This window comes from Lampris incognitus, chromosome 15 (assembly GCF_029633865.1).
Source record: "Lampris incognitus isolate fLamInc1 chromosome 15, fLamInc1.hap2, whole genome shotgun sequence".
Taxonomy (NCBI): Eukaryota; Metazoa; Chordata; class Actinopteri; order Lampriformes; family Lampridae; genus Lampris; species Lampris incognitus.
The window spans coordinates 38,674,208-38,696,928 of NC_079225.1; the positions used below are offsets into that span (position 1 = coordinate 38,674,208).

Below are 22,721 nucleotides of genomic sequence, written 5' to 3' on the forward strand. Positions count from 1 at the left end.
ATGTCGCGGACTCAAGCGGGGGGCGTTATTAAGAGCATCGTTCGTGAGATCGCCCAGGAATGTGCAATGAGGGGGCATGCCGTATCGGAGACGCTGGCGGCGTTCATGGTGGGTAAACAAATAAGCAAAGGAGGCAGAGTCCTCTTTCTCGACGGCTGGTTTTTTCAGTGGCATCATGAATAATGTGGCTTTGAGAGATGGGAGTCGAGTCGAGCCCGTTTCGTCGCGGTCTCTTGCCCGGATTAAAGTCGTTCACTTATTTTATTTTTTTTTGGTGTTTTCCAGTTTAATTTGAACGTTTTGAACTCGGAATGAAAAGGTGATAGAGCAAAAACTAAAAGTTAGAGCTAGTAAAGCTTTAAATGTCTGGCTGCCTTACGGGGCTTGCTGCCGTTTCAGCACGTTGCTATGGTTACACAGCAACGTTGCGGCCCGCGTGGGAACGTGAGTACAGTAATCAACCGGAAACGAGTATTCTCTGTGACCACGATATTATAACGTGTTATAACTTGTATTATATAATCATGGTTGTCCGGGTTTTCTGTTCTGATCTCAGGTAAAAGCCGTCGTACTGGACCCAAAGTATGAATTTAACGTCGATCGGACCCTGACCAAACATGACGTCGGAAGAATTGTTGAGGTTTGTTTTTCTGTAACAGGGACGCAGTTGGAGTTTATAACCATCCTCCACCCACACCAGTGCTATTAGCATCCCTATCACACTTCACTCATTCTATGGTTTGAACTCTTTAAACAACGTACTCAGTAAATTCAATATATTTATCACTTCAACCCAATTTTCTTGTTTGATTGTTTATGTTCATTAGGTTAATTGCAATTTTCTCTATTCCTTCCTTTTCTTTTTGTGTGTGCTTGATGAAGGCACTGTCGTTTAACAGTGTTGATCTTTTGTTTGTTTTCCCTTCCTGTGTAGTTATTATCGTTTGTTTTCCATTGATGTTCGAGAGTACTAAGTCCTTTTTCTCATCTGCACATGCTTTATTTAGCTATTGTATATTTTATATGTTTTCCTTCATGCAAAATGAATTAATATGAAGTGAATAACTTAAAAGTTATGAAATGCTAGTTTAAAAAATAGTAACTATGGGATGATCACAATGGAAATTTTTATTGTAGGCGTGTGCCTGTCATTCAGTGTAGCCTAATTAAAGTTATTTTGTAACCAAGTGAAAAAGATATTTCATTTTTTAAATGCTCATCTGTTGAGCAACAACTGGGCTTTTCCTACATTTCTAATCACTTAATTTGCATCTGTAAATAGGTGTAAATAGTGTCCTTGAAACTTAACCTATATATCGGTTATCACTTGGCGGATTTCCCTGAAATAAATCTTTTTCTTAACAGCTGTGTGTGGAAAAGCTTATGGAAGAATGTAGCCCAGCTCTTGAGACGATCAAGATGCAAGTCTATTTTGATATGAATTACACATCTAGGGGTAAGTGGAGCAGTATGAAATGACAAACTACCCCCCCACACACACACAAGGCCTATGAGAAATTTAGAGCTTAACCCTACTTTGAACTGGTAGCCAAACTAAACTTTCTATTTTAAATGTATTTCTACATTTCTTAGATTTGCATTTCACTACACCTGTTGTGCAGTGAGTCTGACCCACTGTCCTCTTTACTGGTTGCTTGTGATATCACGGATCTAGGATCTTTAAGCCAATTCTGCTGCTACACTCATTTAATATGTTTAAAGAACACTATTTAATGAAACATTGAATGCATTGCTACAGTGCCACTGTGGTTAAGAGGCAAATTCAGGTCAGCTGGACATTCAGAGGTCAAAGTCTTAACTCCCCATAGCGCCACCTGTATGTTTTATAACAGTGAATATCATTTCAGATTATATTTTTCAAATCACATCTGTTTTACATTAAGTAGGATCCAATCAGTTAAAGAAATTCGAATTTGCCTTTTAATAACAACAATCCTTATACCTTAACTACCATTTTTCACACAACTCCCACAATCCTTTTAGCCTATCCAGGATGACCCACATGTTACCGCTACAGATGCACCATGCCACCAAACAAAGATCTGTGCTCTTTGTGTTTGTTGTTGTTTTTTTTTTCTTCAATGCAGGTGAGTTCATCAAGGAGCACCACTGGGTGCTTCTTTCCAAGCTGAGCCTGGTGTGTCAAGAGATCACTGACAGCAGGGTGAAAACACAGGAGGAGCTGGAGGGCCTTTACCGCAAGATCGTTGGCTACATTCTACTGCGCTCGGGGGTGGGCTCACCCACTGATACCAACACAGTGAGAGAGGCCACAGGTCTGACACAAGCTCATACCATAGCATATTTGGTATACTCATCTTGAACTGGGGTGAGGGGCAGGACACTGACCTAGTGATCAGAGAATTTACCAAGGGTCTAAAGATCAAATTTTTTGGGGGGGGGGTCGTTATGCAACTATACTGTTATAAGGTTGGCGATACCTGCAATCAGCTGAGACTGACAGTCACTTAGGTGAGTCATGAAACGTATCTCCTGCTAAACTTTGTGCCCAGATGAACTGATTAAACTTTCTGGGAGACATGGTTTAATTTCAACAGGTTATTGTCATCAGAAATCCAATTGGAGAATGCATAAAAGTGACTACTCTAATTGTTGGTTTCAGTTCCACAACCATTATCTCATTATCAAATGAAATTTTGTTGTCTAACGTGTCTATGCTGGCATGTTTAATGAAACCCTCGAAATCTCTGGTTTAGCCTCCAGGTAACCTCTGCCCTAGGCTAGAAATTAATTATGTTAAAAAGGAGAAGTGTTTTTTGGGGGGGGGGGCAGATTAATAGGTGTCGCCATATGTCTCTCATTCCATAGTTGAAGTTCTCTAAAATACACAAGCTCTCGTTTCCTCCCTGGCTCTCACAGCTGCTTTACAAAGCGTCTTCCCTCAGCCCAAACTGCAAGCCTTCATGTCACTTATGAAGCGGGACAAGGAGCAGCAACTAAGCGAGCTGACCACGATTGTCACAGGCATCCGCCTCTTCAACAAGTACAGCGAGAAGGGCGGAGAGGGCATTGATGACCGTGAGTCCTCTGGCCGGGCTACATAGAACAGCCCTGCTTATGCTTTGAACGCTTTAAAGGGGAAAAACTACATAGCTGTAAGCACTTCAATGTCAAGCACGTTGGGTGTCTAGATAAAGCAGTATATAAATGTAATCCATTATTATTATTATTATTATTGTTATTATCATTATTATCATATCTGGTAGTCCTGGTAAGGACCAAATGAGGAAGTGCTGTTTTTGACAGATAAGCAGACTGAGAGGTGTGTTTGTGTCTGTTTGTGAAATACCATTTGATAGCTCTTAAATTTAGAACATACTGTTCATAAAATGTCAGGGGAGATTTATGGCAGCAATGTGCTTTAGTGGTTAGTACTGTTACTGCAAAGCGAGAGGGTCCCAGGTCTGATTCTATCCCCTCTGTGTGGATTTTGTATCTTCTCCTTGCGTTTGTGGGTTTTCAGTTCCTCCAGTGTCCTACCAATATCTAAAGATGTGCCTGCTAGATGAAGCGAACACTCTAAATCCTCCATAAGTACAGATGTGTGAGTTATTCTGTGTGTATGCACAGAGATAAACTTGGGACCTGTCCAGGGTGTCTCTCAGCCTTCCACCCAATGCCTGCTGGGATAGACTCCTATCCTGTGCAACTCTGAATTGGATTAAACGGGTTATAGCCAATGATGGGATGAGTAGGTTTAGCTTTATTCTCAAGAAGGCCGATATCTCATTTTGGAAGCAAAGCTTCTCACTAAAACCGTTCCCATTCCATCGATACAGTGCCACTGATCCTGAATGACGCTCTTCTGGCCACGAGTAAATCGATGGGGGAGGAACTGAATCTGATGCAGAGATTGGTGTGGAAGTACACAGCGAGTCTGGAGAAGCTGGTGAACTCTGAGAAACAGGCTGGGGAATGCAGCCTTTCTCCAGTCATGCTTAAACAGGCACTCTACAATGTTAGACAGCATGAAGCCTTCCTCAAAATCATAATGGTGGGTTTGAAATAAACGGCCCCAGTTGTACACTTCATTACAATACACTTCAAAAACAACAACATATGTAGTGGTGAATAAAACGTCATCTGTAACCTTAGACTGCAAACCACAATGGAACAAAAAAGCTTAGAAGCATTACTTTTAGTTTACTTTATTGAAATTACACATTTGTACTTCAACTTCCATCATTGTGTTGCTCTTTATTGCAGTGAATGCATTCAGTTTATATCAAAGGTGGATAAAGCATTTTACACATAAAAAAGAAGGTGAGCTGAGGTGTAGATGGCATATGAAACTGTCTGCAAAAGAAAGATTTCTCTTGCGTTTGTTTTCAGGCCGATGTAAGTTTATGTGCCACGCAAGCTGAATTCCTGGGGTCTGAACTGAATACGCACATGAATCTCCTGAGGGAAACGGTTCACTGTAAGACGGCCGTACCCACTGCACAGGTTTTTGTAAGTATCCCACTTGTTTGTTTTGTGTGTTAAAACACATACAGTCCTGTTACAGATGCAGCATGCATACTGTGACAAGGTTCAGACTCTCACAGGAAGGACTGAAGGTGAGAAGTGTTTCGATTGTAATTTTAACCATGTTTTGAATTGATATTCAAGACGAGCACACAAACATTATTGAATAATTTATTATAACAATACTTTTAATTGTTATTGATAATATAGACATATGATCATAATGATAATGTAATTATTTTCACGCAAAACATCAGTAACCCCTTCTGAAGAGAAAAAAGAATTGCAGCTTCTTCTCATTTGAAAAACTGCAGTTATCTTGGTTGCAGTATTTCTCATGAGAATTGTGCCTGTTGATCTTTCATTCCATGTTCTGGCTCTCAGCCACTCTTCACAGCACTGGCAAAGCTATGGTCTGGATTCCAGGATGAGCTGGCGCTGCTGAAAATTCTGGCCAACGTAGTGGAGAATCTGCGGCCTTTCCTTGCGGCTCAATCACAGATTTTCCCCGAGGCTCAGCTGGAGAAGCTGCTGGAGGGGTCAGAGGTCAAGAGTGATGAGCAGAGAATGGCCGAGTCCTCAGGTGTGCCTGCTAACTGAAATATAAGTTTGTAGTCTTGTGTAGCACAGCGGGTTATTTTTATTTATTTATTTATTTATTCTTCCCAATTGTATCCGGCCAATTGCCCCACTCTTCCGAACCATCCCGATCACTGCTCCACCCCCTCTGCCGATCCGGGGAGGGCTGCAGACTACCACATGCCTCCTCCGATACATGTGGAGTCGCCAGCCACTTCTTTTCACTTGACAGTGAGGAGTTTCACCAGGGGGACATAGCACGTGGGAGGATGATGCTATTCCCCTCCAGTTCTCCCTCCCCCCTGAACAGGTGCCCCGACCAACCAGAGGAGGCGCTAGTGCAGCAACCAAGACACACACCCAGATCCAGCTTCCCACCCGCAGACATGGCCAATTGTGTCTGTAGAGACGCCTGACCAAGCTGGAGGTAACACGGGGATTCAAACCGGCAAGCTCCGTGTTGGTGGGCATGCCACTCCACCCGGACGCCCACAGCGGGTTATTCTGAGAGGATTAAGAATTCAATTCACATATTAGAGCTTCAACTGCCACTGAGCCCACCCATGTTTAAAATGTAGGCCACACACACACACACACACACACACACACACACACACACACACACACACACACACACACACAACTACAAGGTGTTTTAGATAAGTATTATCACCAAATGAAATGTTATAATTTTATATACTGCTTGTATACTGTTTTAAAGTGAATTTGGTTGTACTGTGTGCTCACTGAAAAGTGATTTTATTAATTTTATCTCAAGTCTTAGAAAACTGGTCGTGGGTTCTATTTTTGACCTTTTCGAAGAACTCAAAAAAAGAGCTACCCTCAGGACAATTCAAATCATTCTGACTTAATTAACTGATTTAATTAAGTACATAAGATATGAAACTGGTGCCACAACTTGATATTCTTTGGCGGGGTACTTGTGTGCAGTATTATGCCAAAGCGAGCTGTCAGTCACACATCTCAGGATGTTAAAAGAGGTCATGTTGAAATGAATGAGCATGGCCCAGCTCTGGGTACATTTTTGACCATTTAATTTTGTAATTCAATATTAGATTTGACAGTGGATATCTTTCAGATGATCGCATTGATCCCTTTGTGATGAAGACACAGGATTGGGTCCTGCCTGAAACAACAGTCAACTTTGACAAACTGCCACTGCAGTATGAGGGAATCTGTGGTTATACACTTGTAGAGAAGGACGGCCTGTTGCTTCCAGGTATGTCTTCAGATGTTACATCTTCATCATTCCTTATAGGTAGCCCCCTCAAAACTGGCATATATATTTAGGCATCTCTTGACATATGTGTATCCATATGGGGAAATTTGTTTCTCAACAGAAAATCTTGACACTGGTTGGACACTGTCCTCACACAAAACACCCTCAGACTTAACCAGAACCATGCGTTCCCATTTTTCCTTTTTTTTTTTTTTTTTAAATAAAATGAGTTTTCTGATATATGCCATATGCTTGCCATACACTGAGTCAAAACATTAAGACCAGTCACAGGTGAACCGAATAACATTGATCCTTTCCAAACAAGGGCACGTGTCAAGGTGTGGGTAGATTAGATTGTAAGTGAACAATCAGTTCTTGTAGTCAACATGTTGGATGCAGGAGGAATGGGCAGGAGTAAAGACCTGAGCGATTTTGACAAGGGACAAATTGTTATGGCCAGAAGACTGGGTCAGAGCATCTCTGAAATGGCAAGGCTTATGGGGTGCTCCCAGTCAGCAATGGTGAGTACCTACCGATGCTGGTCCAAGGAGGGACAAACCACAAACCGGCAACAAGGTGTTGGGTACCAAAGGCTCATCAAAGCGTGAGGGCAGCAAAGGCTATCCCATCTGGTCCAAACCGACATAAGGTCTACTGTGGCACAAGTCACAGAAAATTGTAATGATGGTTACGGGAGGAATGTGTCACAACACACAGTGCATCGCACTCTGCTGTGTATGGGGCGCTGTAGCCGCAGACCAGTCAGAGTGCCCATAATGACCTCTGTCTACCATCGAAGTGCCTACAATGGGCACATGAGTGCCAGAACTGGACCTTGGAACAGTGGAAGGTGTCCTGGTCCAATGAGTCCCGTTTTCTTTTAGAGCATGTGGATGGCCGTGTATCTGTGCATTGTTTACCTGGGGAAGTGATGGCCCCAGAATGCACTGTGGGAAGAGGACAAGCCGGTGGAGGGAGTGTGATGCTCAGGGCCATGTTCTGCTGGGAAACCCTGGGTCCGGCCATTCATGTGGACGTCAATTTGACATGTACCACCTACCTAAACATTGTTGCAGACCAGGTACATGCCTTTATGACAGTGGTATTCCCTGATGGCAGTGGCCTCTTTCAGCAGGATAATGTGCCCTGCCACGCTGCACACATTGTTCAGGAATGGTTTGAGGAACATTCAAGTGTTCAAGGTGTTGTTCAGGCCTCCAAATTCTCCAGATCTCAATCTGAATGAGCATCTGTGAGATGCGCTGGACTGACAGGTCCGATCCACGGCAGTTCCACCTCGCAACTTACAAGACTTGAAGGATCTGCTAGTAATGTTTTGGTGCCAGACACCACAGGACACCTTCAGGGTCTTGTTGAGTCCATGCCTCAACGGGTCGGCACTGTTTTGGCAGCACACGGAGAACCAACAGCATGTAGGTTGTCATAATGTTTTGGCTCACTGGTGTATCTCTACACTTATTTCACATGTATGTGAAATAAAATTGTAAACATAAACATGCTGCGTGTCTGCATTACCTAGATTCCAATATATGAACTTAGAGAAATTTCCACTCTGATCTGAAAATGAAAGTCAGTCTTCTCTAAAGAATAATAGAATTTAATGTTAATATTGCTGTAGATATGGTGATTTATCAACATCATACTGGAGACATCGTTCTCCTCTGGTTGGAATGTATGTATGCTTGTTTGAAATAGCTGTCTGCATGGCATAGACATGCAAGGAGACAGTGTTTACATCATCTGCTCAAACCTGCCACTGCAGTCAGTCAGACATCCTCTTCTGAAAGTGTTAAAGTGGAAACTGGCTGCTTTTGTGTGTAATTCCTCCAATTATGATTTTTTTTTTGCATTTATTGCTGTCAATTTGTTGTTTACAAAGATGCAATCATCAAAATATTTTGAATTTTTAATGATTTTTACGACAGCTGTTGAAACAAACTGGCCATTGTGTATTAAGTCTGTGGCGTCCCGCAGTCGTCTGTTCAGATACTCTTGCGTATTTGTCTGCACAGGTAACCCGAGCATAGGAGTGCTGAAACACAAGGAGAAGTTCTACGCCTTCAATTCCAAAGATGCTGCCCAGAAATTTGCCTCCTGTGCCGATGAGTTCATCGAGCGTGTGGCAGAGACAGCCAGGCGCTCCCCCGAGCTGATTCAGCTTCTGCAACTTCACCAGCAGTTCGCTTGCATCACACCTTACTCTGAGGTCAGACCCCTGTTCCAGCTAAAGTTATCATATTTCAGCTTTTCTTGCAGCCCAGAATTTATCGACAAATTTTTTTTTAACCACACTGGCCCAAGTGTTTAGGATAATGCCTTTTCCACTTTGCTGATGATACAATAAGAACATTAAAGATGTTTTTTTTTTTGTGTGTGAGTGCAGCAAAGCGTTGTGCATGGTGTCTTCAGTATTTTTTTATGTTCCTCACCTGTTGTACCAGTCATACCTTTATTGTCATCTCCTTTAATGTGAGTTACTGTGTTGTGAACATGCAGATGCAGTCGGGGGAGAGGTTTCTGGTAAAGGCCATTACCAAGTGTGACAGCTGCACGCAGACCGACACCCATCCTGTGGAGAAAAACATCGTCAAGTCCTACGAGTGGAACGAATGGGAGCTCAGACGCAAGGCGATCAAACTGGTCAGCAACATGAATCCTTTTTGGTTTTTATTCATCTTTGTCATTTATTTTATTCAATATTTTTGTGCAAAATAGCAACATGTTACTCCAAAAGCACATGAAAATACGGATTTCAGTTGTGAAAACCAGTCCAACAATGTACTGAAAAATAAGCAGAGGGAAAAAAAGTGAACAATATCTGAGTCAATAATATGCTCTTTTGTTTAAATGTTGTAGGATGATGAGACCATTACCAAGTGTTTCTTTCAGGGCAGAATCTCCATATATACATCTTTCCAAATTTCCTACTTTAAGGCTTCCACTCATTGGGGGGGGGGGGATGCACACCTGATACTCCTTGCATATTAAAATAAATATTAAGAATTATTCCAAAATGCAAAACCTAATGTTCGAGAGGGAAAAAAAACAGTTCACAGGTCTGACACAGACTTGTTTTTTCTTCTTCTTTTCCGTGTCTACCAAGAAACTTATATGTAATGTTTTGCAATTGAAGGCCAATCTTCGAACGAGAGTGACACACTCGATGCAGACTAAGCTGAGCCACCTGAGGCGGGACAACGCGACTCAGACGTACCTCCCTAAAGACGCCGCCTGTCAGAGCAAGAGAGACACCCCGACAAACACACCCAAGCCTCAGGTGTACCTGGCAGGTCTGCGGGGAGATAAGACAGCACACATGGTAAAAACAGAGCTGACCAGGCCTATCGATGAATAATCCCTGCTTTAACAATTTGTTCACGGGTAGGTGCGTGTGTGGAAGTGTCAGTTTGTCTTACCCCGTAATAAAAGCAATAACAATCCATTTATTTATTTGTTTGAAAGTTAGGAGAAAATGTTTTTGATTAATTTCAACACGCAATATATATATATTTGTTAGGTATAAAATCTAACGCCAATTGTGGTGATTCTAGCACTGTCAAAGTGAATGATGAAATGCAAGACTACACGAGGCTTACATTACAATCAAGCCAGTTAATATCTATATAAACAAAATTGGGCAGCATGGTGGCGCAGTGGTTAGCGTGGTCGCCTCACAGCAAGAAGGTCCTGGGTTCGAGCCCTGGGATAATCCAACCTTGGGGGTCATCCCGGGTCGTCCTCTGTGTGGAGTTTGTGGATATTGGCAAGGGTATCTCTTTAATAGATATGTGCTTGTGTGTAGTAGTATATAATAGTACTAGTGTAGCTACACTCTCAAAAACTAATATTTGCTTACTCCCCATTGCTGGGGACACCATACCCTTCTCCGCTCAGGCTAAGAGCCTTGTTGTTATCCTAGATAGTACCCTTTCCTTTTCCAGTCAAATGAACAATGTCTTCCGGATTGCCCTTTTCCATCTGTGAAGCATCCCCAGACTACGCCCTGCTTTAACACAACACTCCACAGAAGTCTTAGTCAATGCTTTGGTCACATCACGCACTGACTACTGTAATGCGATCCTGGTAGGCATCCCCAACAAACTTATTCACCAACTTCAACTCATCCAGAATTCTGCAGCACATGTTATGACACGTTCAAAGTCCACTGACCATGTCTCTCCCCTGCTGATATTACACTGGCTTCCTGTGTCACAGTGGATTAATTTTAAAACTTTATTATTAACATTCAAAGGTCTTAATAATCTAGCCCCTGCTTATCTCACAGACCTCCTTCAGACTTACACTCCATCTCGCTCCCTGCAGTCTTCACCAGCAGGTCTATTGGCACTACCAGCCATCAACCTCAGCACAATGGGTGCCAGGGCTTTCTCCTACGCTGCACCCAAACTCTGCAACTCCATTCCCCATCACATCCCCTTACTAGACTCCATTACAGAATTTAAAACTGCTCTTAAAACCCTTGTTTTTAAACTAGCTTACTCACTTTTAACAGCTTCACATTTGTTGTTTTAACTTCAAATTCGTTGTTTTAACTCTATTGCTTATTGTGTGATTTATAATTGATTGCACTGTTTTTACTGCTTTGTTTTATTGTATTTGATGTAAGGTGACCTTGAGTGAAATGAAAGGCGCCTTTAAATGTTTATTATTATAAATCTCTGCAATAGATCTTCTGTAATATGATATTGTTAAGATCAGGCCGATAAATAAATTCTGCAGGAACATAACCCGATTATATTTGTTGCCTACAGCCTTGTAGAGCCATTGAACATTGTGTTTATGACTGATAAAAGGAATAATTTCAACAGCATGAGTGGTGAGCAATAGAAAGCTTGCTAATCAGGACAATTTTACAATCAGAGAGAGAGAGAGAGAGAGTTCTGAGTTTATTGGCATGAAATGCATTTTGTAAATATAGGTAAGTAAACCTATTTGTAAGGTTTGTGTGTGTGAGAGACAGTCATGCAGAGAAATCTGACTACAGACAAGTGACAGATAATGTAGTGTGGGAGAATTTCTTCCCTACACACTAATCAGTTTCCATCACTCAATGTCCAGCACCTTCAAGTCTGATGTGAATAGGTTCAGTACAAATCAAGTTCAACAAACCAAGCTGGTCCCGGGAGCAACTGAAGCACCTTCTGAAAGCACACTTCTTTGTACCTCTAACTCCTCCCTATACATATTATTGGCAACAGAATGTGAAGGAGAATTGCCTAAAATCCCTCAAGGGGCTTAAAAAGTGGCATTCTCCAGGCAGCATACTACAGGGAACAATCACAGCAGTGGGGTATGCACAATTTGTATGTATCTATCAATAATTCCAGATAAAGCAAAAGACGGAGACACAGTTCAGCACAGCACTCGACAACAATGCACCCCACAAACACCCATGTTCCAGCTGCTTTACGTCAATGGTGTTGATAAAAGTGTTCAATATATATTGAGCACTTTTATCAACACCATTGACGGTTTCCGGAAAAACACACACACACACACACACACACACACACACACACACACACACACACACACACAAATTATCAAACTCACTATGTGGAGCTTAAACTCCGGCCACTCCTTCGCTTCGCACCTATTAGGACATTGTTTCACATACTGCCATCTAGTGCCCATAGTGGGTTAGGTCTCGTGTTGGTTTCCTGAAACTTGAACGGTGTCCTACTTCTAAAGTACAGCTTAATTACCCTCTACTGACACCATTATTTTTACAGCTGCCATACATCTAAAATAAAAATAACTGATTACTTACTTAATCTAAATGACTTTATGTTTATGATTAAATGACTACATATGTATTACACAACTATATACTTGCAATGTTCATGAACTATGTATGGATTACGCAACATGTCACTGTGAGTGCAGTTTTTCCTTCCACTGCAGGAACTGATAGGAGCCGGGGTGTAGTAGTGTTGTTTGTTTTTTTTTTATTATCTCTGTGCTGATTGGCCTGTCCTTATGTTTTCCCTCATTCTCTGCGTATCCAAAGTATTGCAAATACTCCCTCCAGCTGTTTTCAGTCTCTATCCTCTACGTCAGTGTTTCTCAACCGGGGGTCTGCGGACCCCTAGTGGTCCGTGGTGTAATTGCAAGGGGTCCGTGAAAATAAAATATCTTTAAAAAAAAGATCCTATGACATTTATAGAAATAGGATTATTTTACTCAAATGTGACCGAGACCTTTATCTACCTAAGCTATAAAGGGTAACAGGACTTTTTTCTCTAATTACATCTGTTTCACAAGTGTAATTTATTGTATTTTAATAAGAGATCTCTCTCCCGTTTGCATTGTTAAAAGTTACTGCATAAAAATTCTGTTGTTACATATATCTGAAAGTTACTGAATACATATTCTGTTTTGTTACATATATCTGAAAGTTACTGAATACATATTCTGTTTTGTTACATATATCTGAAAGTTACTGAATACATATTCTGTTTTGTTACATATATCTGAAAGTTACTGCATAAGAACTCTGTTTTGTTAACTATATCTAAGTTACAACTGAAAGCTCTTATTTTTGCCCCAAAGAGTGAATAAACGCTATAATGCAATTTAAAATGCAGTTTCTACTGTTTCTATCAAATTGCAACCCCCCTCCCCCAAGATCAGGTGGAGGGGTCCTCAGGGTAGATCAAAAATACGCAGGGGGTCCAGGACCCCAAAAAGGTTGAGAACCACTGCTCTACGTGTCTCCGTCTCTCCCCGCTAGAGGCGCTATTTACCGCAAATGTGTTGACCCGCAAGCGGACACATTGAAGGTCCTGCGGGGAGTTGTGACGCGGCTGTTTAAACCCACACACACGACTTTTGGTACACGCGTGAAATCAAACGCTAAGCTGTGCATGTGTGACAGCTATCAGAGCACCGTAAAACAATGGCACAACAAACATGCAGTCGCGGAGTTCAAACAGAGCACCTGCCATCTTCACATCGATGGAGCCGAAGGGAGCGTCACAGCCTTGGCCGGGTTCTGTGGCGCTGTCCCGAGCGTGCGCGCGTGCGAACGTCTCCTCAGTTATCAATTAAGGAAGGAGGCGCTGCGCGGCTGTCGAGGCGCTTTATGGGGGCAGGTGAAAGTATAAGAAACAAGATCCGGCAAGTCCTGCTTCATATGAGTCGCGCTGCCAACCGCGGGCAAAAACTAAAGCGCTCCATCCTCGGGCGAGACAAACTTGTGACTTTATGCTTTGAGCTTAACCGAACATATAACACGCCCCTATTACTTTTATAACACGGTTACCAACTACGGCAATTTGAAAGACCGTTTTTATTAACGCGTTCATAAATAAATTCGCCCTCCCGCCTCCCTGGAAATAGTGCCGGGCGGTTGCTATGCGTCCTACTAGCGGAGTGATACTGATTTGTGTAAGCTGTTATTACGCAACGGCTAAGAACCAATCAGATTGCTTGATTTGATTACCCGTTTTATAGTGAGAAATGTAGTCATCGTGCCAGAAACTACACGAGTGGGGGACAAGAACGAAATAAACGACATACATCCTCTGGAACCAGTTGACAAAATGAGCAGTCCATACCAATGTACCTTTTGTGTGTTTGTGGAAGGATAAAAACGATGATTTAAAAAAAAAAAAAAAAACGTCACTTCTGTAACCTTATTTATAATCAGACATTTAGGAGGCAAGCACCAGAGTTTCTTCCAGTTTAGGTCCGAGGTGAAGTTAATAAAAGTATCCTCTACAAGCATTACGGCACCAAAACACACTGAACCACTGATGACCAAAACAGCAATGCAACGACGTGGATGCACATCACATGACGGGTTATCCACCCATTTCCCGTGTACATTGACGCCTCTTTCTTTTTTTTCCCCATCCAGTCAATGGTTTACAGACCAACGTGGCCTCATATAAAGGGGGCTTATGCTCACAGCATCAACGCACGGATCGATCTGAACAGAACTCAAAGCCCCTGCAAAAGTAAAGACAACGGGAGACGATGGCGCGGCAAACGGACGCAGCCGCCGAGTTCAAACAGAACATCTCCCGTCACATCGACGAAGCCAAGGAGCGGCTCCACAGCCTCAGCCGGGAGATCTGGACTTGTCCCGAACTCGCGTACGAGGAAAGGAAGGCCCACGACAGCCTGGTGGCGTTTTTCTCCCAGGATGGAGGCTGGACGGTCGACCGTCACTTCAAGCTGGAGACGGCGTTCCGTGCCACATGGGGACCCGGGGGCGCCGACGAGGGCCGAGTGGTGCACGTCGGTTTCCTGTGCGAGTACGACGCGCTGCCCGGCATCGGACACGCCTGCGGACACAACCTGATAGCCGAGGTCGGAGCCGCTGCCGGGCTCGGGTTGAAAACTCTGCTGGAGAACAGCCCCAACTTCCCTGCACGGGTTCAGGTATCTTTCATTTGTACCACTTTTGTAGTGTTGCAGTTTTTTTGGGTTTTTTTTTTTTTAGAGATCACTTTGCAACGTGGCCCCCTTTCGTGACCCCATCCCTTGGTAACCATGGGTTACTCCGAGATGGGGGTCACACACATTTAGCATAGACAGACATGAGGATTAAATAAATCACTGCTTTACCTGTTTTCAAGCATCCCTTGGTAACCACCTGTCACCCGGGGGTCACATTCATCTGGCATAGACGCACATGAGGGACGGCTCTGCTATAGCGCGTCACAGCAATACGAGAGGAGGAGCCACCCTGTGGCGCTATTTGCTATTGCAATCTACTCATATATTTTCGTAATGTGTGTGTGCGGTGTTAGTGTGTGTGTGTGTGTGTGTGTGTGGTGTGTGTGTGTGTGTGTGTGTGTGTGTGTGTGTGTGTTAGTGTAGATAGCGGGACCGAAAACTAAAGCACTTATGATCCTAATTCTTTTTGGAGGTGGTAGGTATTGTCGCGGAGAGTAAGGGGAAAATCCCAGAAAATTAAAATTATGCATAAATATGCAAAATATGCATTTTCTAAAACTGACCACTTTTCTCGGCATTTCAGATGATTCTGAGCATCTTTGATTTTTTCACCTATATAAAAAAAAAATTCTGGGACTTAGAAATGTTTTGGCATTATGCAAAATATATGCATTTTTGCAAAAATGCACTTATGATCCTACTTTTTTTTGGAGGTTGTAGGTATTGTTCCAGAGAGGACCAGAAAAATAGCAGAACATCAAAATATAATTATAATAATTATGCATAATTATGCAAAATATGCAATTCTAAAAATGGCTAAAAACCACTTTTCTCAGCATTTCAGACGATTCTGAGCATTTGGGGGGAGGGAGTTGGAGTGGGGGGGTTAGGGGCAGGGGGAAGGCGGTTAGCTGGCAGGATGAAGAGGAGGGAGATTTAGACGGGTGGATAACCAAACCGCTACATTGTAGCGGGGTTCTTCTAGTACCACTATATTTATATTTACCGGACTCTGACTGTTACAAGCTCATCCCGACGTCTTTCCCAGATTCTGGAACCGCAGACGGGGCTGTGGTCTATCCAAACTAGGCTGTTTTGTTGACCTTTAAATCACATGGACCACTGGCGTAACATATTTAGTATGGGCCCTGGTGCAAGCAACCCTCGTAGACCCCCCCCCCCGTCTCTCTCTCACTCGCCCACACACACACACACACCACCACCACCATAGGTGGGTGTAGTGAGTAATTTTAGTAATTTATTTATATAGCACCTTTCACAGATATACAATCACAAAGTGCTTCACAGCATACAATATAAAAAATAAAATAGAAATATCAAAGTAACAAGACAAAGTTTACACAGATGAGTTATTGTAAAGGTCAGTACGTCAAAGGTTGGCTACCCTTCAGAACCACGGAGAGCGGACGCACCACGGACAGAGTTGGGAAACCTAAACAGACGGTCTCTAAATCCAATCAGTCGACAAGGCGATGAAACAAGTCAACAAAGCAACTAGGCTGTAATCTAGCTAATAGCCTTGTCATTCGACAGCAACAGGGGAGCACACATCACACTCAAAACCTGGTAGATTGCATGGTTTGGCATGCACGCAGCATACGTTGCAGCTTTCCTTTCTTTCCTTGCTCTCCTTCCTCTTTTTATATCCACTTTTATGTGTGAAACTCATGCTTGCTTGCTTGATTTTATTTTTCTAGCGTTACTTAGGTAGGCTAGATAGGTAAAGGATATTGCACGCGCTAAACAAGCTATCGTCACATGCTCAAAACAGACACGTAACGTTGGACTAGGACAATGCATGCAGAAATATTGACGGGCCCCCCCTAGCGACGGGCCCTGGTGCCACTGCACCGGCTGCACCACCTATATTTACGCCAGTGACACGGACGATGCCTTGGTCTATTGCACTTCTTCACTGTACGTTATGGTTAAGAAAGTGCAGTAGACACCGCTAAACGGCGCTTCTCCGAACTTCGCTGTGCGTTACCGTAACGTATAGTGAAGAAGTGCAGCAGAACAAGCCATCTCAGAATCTAATTCTACTACTACTACCACTACTACTAATAATAATAATACTTTCAGCTGCTCCCGTTAGGGGACGCCACAGTAGGTCATCCGTTTCCATTTATTCCTGTCCTCTGCATCTTCCTCTGTCACACCGGCCACCTGCATGTCCTCCCTCACTACATCCATAAACCTCCTCTTTGGCCTTCCTCATTTCCTCTTCTCTGGCAGCTCCATATTCAGCGTCCTTCTCCCAATATACCCAGCATCTCTCCTCCACACATGTCCAAGCCATCTCAAGCTTGCGTCTCTTGCTTTGTCTCCAAACCGTCTAATACAATCATTCCTAATCCTGTCCTTCTTCGTCACTCCCAATGAAACTCTTATCATCTTCAACTCTGCCACCTCCAGCACCGCCTCCTGTCTTTTCGTCAGTGCCACTGTCTCCAAACCATACAACATAGCTGGTCTCACAACCATCTTGTAAACCTTCCCTTTAACTCTTGCTGGTACCCTTCTGTCACAAATCACTCCTGACACTCTTCTCCACCCACTCCACCCTGCCTGCACTCTCTTCTTCACATCTGTTCTGCGCTTCAATATACTAAAGATGTGATTTAAACATTTGTTTCACTCCGGCTAAACATTTTACCCCACCGGTATGACTGTAGAGCCCTTTGGAAAAATGAGTATACACTCAAAGATCCAATACCTGATTGAAAACAGGTAAAAAAAGTGACCTTTAATTTATTCATAAACAAAGACATGTATGTTAGGTGCAATACCTGCCTGTGCCCCTGACCAAGGCAATGGGGGAAAAATAATTCCCCAGGCACTTCACTGCATGTGGCTGCCCGCTGCTATTAGCATAGGATGGATTAAATGCAGAAAACAAATTTTGTTGTATGTATGTACAATGGTGAAGTGTCTCCTTCTTTTCATCATGTCTATCTGCCAAGTTTATGTGACCCCCATCTCAGAGTAATAGGTTATGAAAAGATGGGGTCGCACATGAGACTATTCGCAGAGAAGTTTATTATGGTAACTTATTCTGTTGCCTACCAACACGGAGATCGCTGGTTCGAATCCTCGTGTTACCGCCAGCTTGATCGGGCGTCCCTAATGACACAATTGGCCGTGTCTGCTGGTGAGAAGCCGGATGTGGGTATGTGTCCTGGTTGCTGCACTAGCTCCTCCTCTGGCCGGTCGAGGCACCTGTTCTGGGGGAATAGGGAGATCCTCCCATGAGCTACGTCCCCCTTTCGAAACTCCTCACTATCAAGTGAAAAAAGGCAGCTGGCAAGTCCTCATGTACCAGAGGAGGCATGTGGTAGTCTGCAGCTCTCCCTGGATCGGCAGAGGGGGTGGAGCAGCGACCGGGATCGCTCGGAAGAGTGGGGTGATTGGCCAGATACAATTGGGGAGAAAAAGGAGGGGGAAATTTAATTAAAAGTTTAATAATTTCATGAGTTACTTACTTAAAATTTGTAACCTGACATTTGCAAATGTGTACTGAGGTTTGTAAACGCATGCCCAGATTGGCAAATCTTTGCTGAGATCTGCACACCTATACTGAGAACTGTAAATGTGTATCCAGGTTTGAAAATAGGTTAGCAGTACTTCAGTCATATCAGCCATATCACTTTGGAGAGTGTTTTCGAAAAGCACCTGTTCTCAGTGGTCGAACACGTTGATGCAGAGAGAGAAAAAGATGCATTTTCTTTGTTATCTGTGTACCACTGAGGAAGCCCGTTACTACACTGCACCTGGTACTTACTGTTTAGTGATGTAAATAACACAATGAAGCAATGCCACTGCCACATCTCATTGTATGTGGTGTTGTTGAAAGGTCACTAAAGGGTGTTAGAAAATATCGATACACTTGAGTATCGCCATACTATCGTTCACAATATAGTGTTGACTTGTAGGATAATTTAATTGTCTCCACAGGTGACTGTATTTGGGACACCAGCTGAGGAGGATGGTGGCGGTAAGGTTGACATGATAAATATGGGTGCATTTGAAGGCCTGGATGTAGTACTCATGGCACACCCGGCTCAGGATGATGCCCCATACCTGCCAGATGTGGCCGAACGCGAGTAAGGAGTCATTTTGGCTTACACAATATGTACCAGACATAGGCAACCATGTGCCATGGAGAACCAAGACTGTTCAGATTTCCTCTTCACCAAGCAGATGATCCCTCTGATTATTCTGACGTCTTTGGTCGACGTGCTAGTCAATGAAATAAACTGGTGTGGTAACTGGCTGGAAGGAAAACCTGCATACTCTTGGCACTCCATGGCACATGGGGGCCTGTTGATCATAAATGGTGTTTTTATAGTGTGAACATTGTGCTTGGCATCATCTTGGGTTTTTCAGTTCAAGGCTGCATGCACCACTTCCTGATGGGGTGATACTGTTTCATATTTTGAGTGTCCTGTTTCTTGTCCTTTCATTATTTCTGGATTATGCCAGATTGAAATGTAACTCTGAAGCCTTGTTTCACATCTCATGTCCAGCGTTACTATAAGATACCACGGGAAGGCCTCTCATGCTTCCGCGTACCCCTGGGAGGGGGTCAACGCTTTGGATGCAGCGGTGCTGTGCTACAACAACCTGTCTGTGCTCAGACAGCAGCTCAAGCCAAATTGGAGAGTTCATGGTGAGGGGCAAATTAGGTACCTCTTTATCACTTTGTCGTTTTATCATCGGGCAATTAAATGTCACGTTGTGCCTGCATGTGATTTCTTTTACAGGTATCATAAAACATGGCGGTGTGAAACCCAATATAATTCCTGCCTACACTGAGTGTGAGTATAATCTGCGCACCCCTTCACGCAGCGAGCTTCCCATCATCAAGGCAAAAGCTGAGAAGTGTTTTCGATCAGCAGCTCTGGCAACTGGCTGTGAAGTAAGTCAGCTCACACCAAACCTGTTGAGGAGGACAATGGGGGCAGTTGGATTTCTGAACGTTTAAAGCCACGATCCTGAAGATTTCCTTGCAAACAAATGTTTGTTTGTTTTTTTTACACTGTCTATTGCAGGTGTTTTTAGCTCAAAAGCTAATGCACAAATATTCAAATCATTAGGGATGGTTATTTGCTCATCTAAATTTTTACAGTTAGGACTTTCCAGGAAAAACTATACAATAGTGTTTTACATTTTGACTATAAGGCAGGTATAAGGCATGTTAATAATCACAGAAAATGTACGTAGAAGACCTTCACCAACAGATTACTATAACATCAATGGTTAACACTCAGGTTCAACCATGTTTTTTCTTTTTGTACAACAGTGGGATTTAGTGGTCAAACAGCAGTTACCAATAAACACAGATGTCAGCATTTTTAGTATCTTCGGGATTGTTTCTTCCCTTTTAAAATTTTAATTCCCTTTTCTGCTATTTTCTCTCATTGCCTGCCTCACCCACCATGTGCCACAAAGACATCCCTGTCATTCACCGTTATCGCAGACAATGCAACCCTGAGGACCTCTATTCACTCAGGAAAGCCTCCTCTACATACTTTACTTTTGGCTTATGTGTTTTGCCAATCAGCTGTAAATAAAACAGAATTTATCCAAGCACTTGCTAATCTGTCAGACATTCAGGTACTAGCCCTGATCAGAACCTGGATATGTCCAGAAAACACTGTCTCACCGGCCGCACTCTCTGTTGACTCTGCTTTCTCACACACCCTATTTTGTTGGGCGTGGAGGTGGTATGGGTGTCCTCATTTCCAAAGACTGGAAATTCGCTAAGCCTTCTCCGCTAAGCAACAACACCTCCTTTGAATCCCATGCAATCATGGTTACTGCTCCCATTAACCTATTTGTGGTTGTCATATACCGATGGTAACTATCAAATCTGCTGTGGCGACCCCTGGGAAAGAGGGAACAAGCCGAAAGAAGAAGAAGAAGAAGATATACTGCCCGCCAGGGTGTCAACTGGGGAACTTCGTAGTCAAACTAGACATGTTACTCTCAATCATTCATGACGATGACATACCACTGATTGTCATGGGAGACATGAATATCCGTACTGAAAAAACCCAAATGACAGGTCCCAACCACTCCCACACAAAGCGTGAAATACTCTTGACCTGATTTTGAGTCGGAACTGCTCCACAACAAATCTGACTGTCACCCCCCTACATCTGTCAGACCACTTCTTTATTCAATTTACAGCCTCCTTACAGGAACACCCTCACATTCCTCCACAAAGGGTCTCCTTCCTCTGAAACTTCCAGTCCCTTACACCAAACCAGCTCTCCAATGAGGTCTTGGCTTCCATGACTCCTCATAATGAATTTTCTTCAATCCCTGTCAACGAGGCTACAGACACACTCTGTTCCTTACTAGCCTCCTCTCTTAACAATCTCTGCCCTCTAGCATCCAAACCCTCTTGTAATGCCCCCCCACCCCGGTCCATGGCTCAGTGAGGTCATCAGAGAGCAAAGGTCGGGGCTCAGAGCAACAGAGGGAAAATGGCGTAAAACCAGAGAATCCACTGACCTCAGTGATTATCAGCGTCTCCTAGCATCATTCCCTTCTAGCATCAGAACAAGATCTGTGGTGCCACTGATGCTCAAAAAATGTTTTTTGCTTTCAACTCACTCCTCAATCCGCCTCCTCCTCCTCCAACCTCCACTCTGCTCACTCTTGACATGTTCACCTGGTACTTTAGTGATAAGGTTTCTGCCATCAGTAACCAGTTCTCTGAGCCTGACTAATTCTGTCTGCTGCTGCCAGCTAACAGTGCCCCACTCACCTCATTCTCCCCCCTGACCGGGGAGGAAGTCTCCAAGCTTCTGCTGGACTCTCATCCCACCACCTGTCCTCCAACCTCCTACAGACCATTTCCCCTGCACTTAACCCCGCAGTCACACACATCATCAACTCCTCGCTTACAATGGGTGTGTTCCCCACCGCATTTAAGCAAGCTCGGGTCACCCCGCTACTCAAAAAAACCTACACTCAACCCAGCCCAGATTGAAAACTACAGACTGGTTTCACTCCAACCCTTTCTTTCAAAAATACTTGAGCGCACAATCTTTAACCAAGTCTCTAAATTCCTTTCTGAAAACAATCTGTATGATCCAATCAGTCTGGCTTTAAGCTGGGTCACTCTACCGAGACTGCACTCCTGTCGGTAATAGAATCACTGTGTTTGGCTAGAGCTGCTGGTCAGTCCTCAGCTTTATTGCTGCTAGATCTGTCAGTTGCCTTTGACACAGTTAACCACCAAATCCTCCTCTCCACACTCACTGAGTTTGGTATCTCAGGATCTGCCCTCTGGTGGTTCATGTCCTACCTCTCGGGGAGATCTTTTAGAGTATCTTGGAGGGGAGAAGTGTCCAACCCGCATGGCTTATCCACAGGGCTACCTCAAGGGTCAGTGCTCGGTCCGCTTCTCTTCTCAATATACAACACCTCCCTTCATGCAATCATCCACTCCTATGGTTTCTCATACCATTCCTATGCTGATGATACCCAGCTCTTCCTATTATTTCTGCCAGATGACCTCCTCACAGTCTTGGCATGGATATCGTCGTGCCTTGCTGATATCTCTGCATGGGTGAAAGAAGACCACCTTCAGTTTAACCTATCTAAGACTGAGCTCCTTGTCATCCCAGCCAGCCCATCCTTACAACAGATCCAGCTTGGTTCAAGTCTGCCCGAAACCTGGGTGTCATAACTGATGACCAACTAACCTTTAAGGTTCATGTGGCCTCAGTTGCTTGGTCATGCCGATTTACCCTGTACATCATCAGGAAAATTAGACCCTACTGGTCTGAGCTTGCAGCATACAGGCTCTTGTTATATCACGCATTGACTACTGCAATTCCTTACTGGCAAGTCTCCCTGCATGCACTTTAAAAACTCTGCAAATGATCCAGAACATGGTGGCATGTCTGGT

At 43.6% G+C, this 22,721-nt stretch overlaps 2 protein-coding genes and 1 long non-coding RNA gene across 5 annotated transcripts in view; 2 read left to right on the forward strand and 1 right to left on the reverse strand.

Annotated features, from left to right (window-relative positions):
- Window positions 1–9,704, forward strand: cfap206 (cilia and flagella associated protein 206). 2 transcript variants are annotated; one of them, XM_056294539.1, is made up of 13 exons: window positions 1–108; window positions 557–640; window positions 1,366–1,456; window positions 2,109–2,297; window positions 2,902–3,060; window positions 3,822–4,036; window positions 4,375–4,494; window positions 4,894–5,092; window positions 5,510–5,515; window positions 6,188–6,328; window positions 8,362–8,555; window positions 8,846–8,989; window positions 9,483–9,704. In XM_056294539.1, exons 1-13 carry the CDS (start codon window positions 1–3, stop codon window positions 9,702–9,704), a joined length of 1,872 nt encoding a protein of 623 aa, XP_056150514.1. The 2 variants fall into 2 exon arrangements, with proteins under 2 accessions (XP_056150514.1, XP_056150513.1); XM_056294538.1 differs by lacking the exon at window positions 5,510–5,515.
- On the reverse strand, window positions 4,539–15,057 carry LOC130125092 (uncharacterized). Of its 2 annotated transcripts, XR_008811417.1 has the most exons (4): window positions 14,945–15,005; window positions 9,564–9,641; window positions 8,779–8,918; window positions 4,539–5,040 (listed from the first exon to the last, which is right to left on the reverse strand). It is a non-coding gene; the product is annotated as an uncharacterized LOC130125092 (long non-coding RNA). The 2 variants fall into 2 exon arrangements; XR_008811416.1 differs by lacking the exons at window positions 4,539–5,040; window positions 9,564–9,641 and adding an exon at window positions 8,335–8,381 and having other exon boundaries at window positions 8,797–8,918; window positions 14,945–15,057.
- LOC130125090 (xaa-Arg dipeptidase-like) overlaps window positions 14,299–22,721 on the forward strand; it is a 14,586-nt gene continuing 6,163 nt past the window's right edge. Inside the window, exons 1-4 of the mRNA XM_056294541.1 lie at window positions 14,299–14,758; window positions 18,752–18,900; window positions 19,324–19,466; window positions 19,561–19,715. Of these exons, the coding sequence (XP_056150516.1) occupies window positions 14,351–14,758; window positions 18,752–18,900; window positions 19,324–19,466; window positions 19,561–19,715 (855 nt within the window). The 5' untranslated portion in view covers window positions 14,299–14,350. The remainder of the gene's footprint in view (window positions 14,759–18,751; window positions 18,901–19,323; window positions 19,467–19,560; window positions 19,716–22,721) is intronic.